This window comes from Salvelinus sp. IW2-2015, unplaced genomic scaffold (assembly GCF_002910315.2).
Source record: "Salvelinus sp. IW2-2015 unplaced genomic scaffold, ASM291031v2 Un_scaffold4478, whole genome shotgun sequence".
NCBI lineage: Eukaryota > Metazoa > Chordata > Actinopteri > Salmoniformes > Salmonidae > Salvelinus > Salvelinus sp. IW2-2015.
Window position 1 is genome coordinate 16,132 of NW_019945748.1, and position 4,901 is coordinate 21,032.

General features: G+C 41.9%; 1 protein-coding gene across 1 annotated transcript in view; it reads left to right on the forward strand.

Annotated features, from left to right (window-relative positions):
- LOC112077355 (paired box protein Pax-2) overlaps window positions 1-2,927 on the forward strand; it is a 15,153-nt gene extending 12,226 nt beyond the window's left edge. The window contains 1 exon segment of the mRNA XM_070441662.1: window positions 2,782-2,927. Within this exon segment, the coding sequence (XP_070297763.1) occupies window positions 2,782-2,927 (146 nt within the window).
- Window positions 2,928-4,901: the final 1,974 nt, after the last annotated feature.

The window sequence follows — 4,901 nt, forward strand, 5'->3', positions numbered from 1 at the left end:
TTGGCTCATTAAATATGCTGTTAATGTTATTCCTCTGTAGTGTCAGTATCAGACATAATGCTGAACTTGGCTCATTATATATGCTGTTATATGTTATTCTCTGTAGTGTCAGTATCGTACATAAGGCTGAACTTGGCTCATTATATATGCTGTTATATGTTATTCTTTAGTGTCAGTATCGTACATAAGGCTGAACTTGGCTCATTATATATGCTGTTTATATGTTATTCTCTGTAGTGTCAGTATCAGACATAATGCTGAACTTGGCTCATTATATATGCTGTTATATGTTATTCTCTGTAGTGTCAGTATCAGACATAATGCTGAACTTGGCTCATTATATATGCTGTTATATGTTTATTCTCTGTAGTGTCAGTATCGTACATAATGCTGAACTTGGCTCATTATATATGCTGTTATATGTTATTCTCTGTAGTGTCAGTATCAGACATAATGCTGAACTTGGCTCATTATATATGCTGTTATATGTTATTCTCTGTAGTGTCAGTATCGTACATAAGGCTGAACTTGGCTGATTATACAGTATATGCTGTTATATGTTATTCTCTGTAGTGTCAGTATCAGACATAATGCTGAACTTGGCTCATTATATATGCTGTTATATGTATTCTCTGTAGTGTCAGTATCAGACATAATGCTGAACTTGGCTCATTATACACTGCTCAAAAAAATAAAGGGAACACTTAAACAACACAATGTAACTCCAAGTCAATCACACTTCTGTGAAATCAAACTGTCTACTTAGGAAGCAACACTGATTGACAATAAATTTCACATGCTGTTGTGCAAATGGAATAGACAAAAGGTGGAAATTATAGGCAATTAGCAAGACACCCCCAAAAAAGGAGTGATTCTGCAGGTGGTGACCACAGACCACTTCTCGGTTCCTATGCTTCCTGGCTGATGTTTTGGTCACTTTTGAATGCTGGCGGTGCTCTCACTCTAGTGGTAGCATGAGACGGAGTCTACAACCCACACAAGTGGCTCAGGTAGTGCAGTTCATCCAGGATGGCACATCAATGCGAGCTGTGGCAAAAAGGTTTGCTGTGTCTGTCAGCGTAGTGTCCAGAGCATGGAGGCGCTACCAGGAGACAGGCCAGTACATCAGGAGACGTGGAGGAGGCCGTAGGAGGGCAACAACCACGCAGCAGGACCGCTACCTCCGCCTTTGTGAAGGAGGTGCACTGCCAGAGCCCTGCAAAATGACCTCCAGCAGGCCACAAATGTGCATGTGTCAGCATATGGTCTCCAAGGGGTCTGAGGATCTCATCTCGGTACCTAATGGCAGTCAGGCTACCTCTGGCTAGCACATGAGGGCTGTGCGGCCCACAAAGAAATGCCACCCCACACCATGACTGACCCATCGCCAAACCGGTCATGCTGGAGGATGTTGCAGGCGGCAGAACGTTCTCCACGGCGTCTCCAGACTCTGTCACGTCTGTCACATGTGCTCATGTGCTCAGTGTGAACCTGCTTTCATCTGTGAAGAGCACAGGCGCCAGTGGCGAATTTGCCAATCTTGGTGTTCTCTGGCAAATGCCAAACGTCCTGCACAGTGTTGGGCTGTAAGCACAACCCCCACCTGTGGACGTCGGGCCTCATACCACCCTCATGGAGTCTGTTTCTGACCGTTTGAGCAGACACATGCACATTTGTGGCCTGCTGGAGGTCATTTTGCAGGGCGCTGGCAGTGCACCTCCTTGCACAAAGGCGGAGGTAGCGGTCCTGCTGCTGGGTTGTTGCCCTCTACGGCCTCCTCCACGTCTCCTGATGTACTGGCCTGTCTCCTGGTAGCGCCTCCATGCTCTGGACACTACGCTGACGGACACAGCAAACCTTTTTGCCACAGCTCGCATTGATGTGCCATCCTGGATGAACTGCACTACCTGAGCCACTTGTGTGGGTTGTAGACTCCGTCTCATGCTACCACTAGAGTGAGAGCACCGCCAGCATTCAAAAGTGACCAAAACATCAGCCAGGAAGCATAGGAACTGAGAAGTGGTCTGTGGTCACCACCTGCAGAATCACTCCTTTTTTGGGGGTGTCTTGCTAATTGCCTATAATTTCCACCTTTTGTCTATTCCATTTGCACAACAGCATGTGAAATTTATTGTCAATCAGTGTTGCTTCCTAAGTGGACAGTTTGATTTCACAGAAGTGTGATTGACTTGGAGTTACATTGTGTTGTTTAAGGTGTTCCCTTTATTTTTTTGAGCAGTGTATATATGCTGTTATATGTTATTCTCTGTAGTGTCAGTATCGTACATAATGCTGAACTTGGCTCATTATATATGCTGTTATATGTTTTTCTCTGTAGTGTCAGTATCAGACATAATGCTGAACTTGGCTCATTATATATGCTGTTATATGTTATTCTCTGTAGTGTCAGTATCGTACATAAGGCTGAACTTGGCTGATTATACAGTATATGCTGTTATATGTTATTCTCTGTAGTGTCAGTATCAGACATAATGCTGAACTTGGCTAATTTATTACCGTTTTATTTTTGTCATCTTAGAAACCATCAGGATCCAAATCGCCATCAGGTGGGAAATTGTGTCTGCTATTAATAAAGTTCTGCTTGTCATACTTTTCAAAAGTCATTCTTTTTTAGTTGGAGTGCTGATCTAGAATCAGTTTTGCCTTTAAAATGAAAATGACTGGACATGGGGAAACTGATCCTATATCGGCGACATTTTATAAATACAGACCCTGATGTGATTCTTCCTCTGTGTAATAGCAATATGTATGTTGTTGAAGGCTTCCTGTTTGCTCGGCCCGAGTCGGAGAAGTCAGAAGATGGATTTGAGTTCCCCTTCAGCTCTAAGAGTCCTGGTCAACCGTCAACCAGCAGAGAGAAGGGATCAGGGGCTGGGGACTCCTTCCCTTTCTCCTTTAACTTCTAGCACATCTTACTGTAAAGATTAATGTATGCTTCAAATGGCACCCTATTCCCTATATAGTGCTCTACTTTTGCTCAGGGCCATGTAGTGTACTAGGGCAATAGGGTGCCATTTGGATGCATCCTGAGATTCTTCCACGTTACTGTACATGAGTTCATTTCCTGTTTGGTTATTTCTAGAAATATGCAGAGGACTTCAACATAACGCTTTGTTCTCTATGATATGTTGTTGTTATGCACTGCAGATCTGTTTTATCGCTTGTTAATATTTACTCTAGTCATTAGTTGAATCAACTGTTGTATGAAAAGTACTACCTCATAAGATAAAGTACCATCTAGACTTAAACTTCGCTGTTTGTTCATACATCATTTATAATTATTTAAAACTTAATTGTATTGATATTTAACTAAATAAAATCAGATAATCTGTATAGAACTCTTGAATGTTTTTATTTGACATTGTTGCCATCTGTATCAAAATTAATCACAATGATATTAATTCACATTTCTAATTTGGGGACTATCACTATTCTAAACACGTCTTTTACAGACAGACTTGCTGAAGCAACACGAATACTACCAGAATGGTAATTCTCATGTTCAGTGTTCAGATTATACTGTAGGTGTCGGTGATCTGGCACACACACTGAATAACGGGTCATATATGATCACAAAACATACAGTTGTCAAGTTGTCTGGATGTCCTTTGCGTGGTGAACCATTCTTGATACACATAGGAAACTGTTGAGCGTGAAAAACCCAGCAGCTTTGCAGTTCTTGACACAAACCGGTGCACCTGGCACCTACTACCATACCCTGTTAAAAAGGCACTTAAATATTTTGTCTTGCCCATTCACCCTCTGAATGGCACACATACACAATCCATGTCTTAATTGTCTCAAGGCTTAAAAATCCTWCTTCWACCGGTCTCCTCCCCTTCATCTACACTTATTAAAGTAGATTTAACAAGTGACATCAATAAGGGATCATAGCTTTCACCTGAATTCACCTGGTCAGTCTATGTCATGYACAGAGCAGGTGTTCCTAATGTTCTGTAAACTCAGTGTAGACCAAAGAGCGTAATAGATAGTGTAATCAAATAGTTACAATATCGTCTAGTGTACTAGACATGTTACACAGTACGGCTGGGAATCACCAGGGACCTCACGATACAATATTATCACGATACTTTGGTGGCGATACGATATATTGTGATTATCACGATTCTATATGTATTGAGATTCAATACTGATTTAATTGTAATTCGCTGTTCCAAACATATTGCACACCATATGTCTGCACCATACATTTGCTGCAGAAGGACAAGAGTGAGCATGAGAGAAAGAGTTGATCAGTCATGGAAATAAAAGTGCTGAAAAAAAATTGGAACACAGAGAATTGAGTTCARAATTGAGTTCACAAGTGCCGATGAATCCCTGAAGAGGCTGCAGTAAACCTTTCCATTTGATAGAGAGCCCAGTGCCCTGAGGAAGACGCTGAAACAACAGATAACCACACTAGAGAGCCCAGTGCAATCGCAACAAATAATCTGCTCAGACCCCAACCAAGGATCATCAAAAGCTGTGCTATAAATTCTCGGACAACCCAAAGATTCCTAGAGGCCCTTCCAGACTCCTTCCACCTACCCAAGAATGTCAGAGTACAAAAATCGGTTAACCACCTAACTGAGGAACTAAATTTAACCTTGCGTAATACCCTAGATGCAGTCGCACCCCTAAAAACAAAAAACATTTGTTATAAGAAACTAGCCCCCTGGTATACAGAAAATACCCGAGCCCTGAAGCAAGCTTCCAGAAAATTGGAACGGAAATGGCGCCACACCAAACTGGAAGTCTTCCGACTGGCTTGGAAAGACAGTACCGTGCAATATCGAAGAGCCCTCACTGCTGCTCGATCATCCTATTTTTCCAACTTAATTGAGGAGAATAAGAACAATCCCAAATGTATTTTTGATACT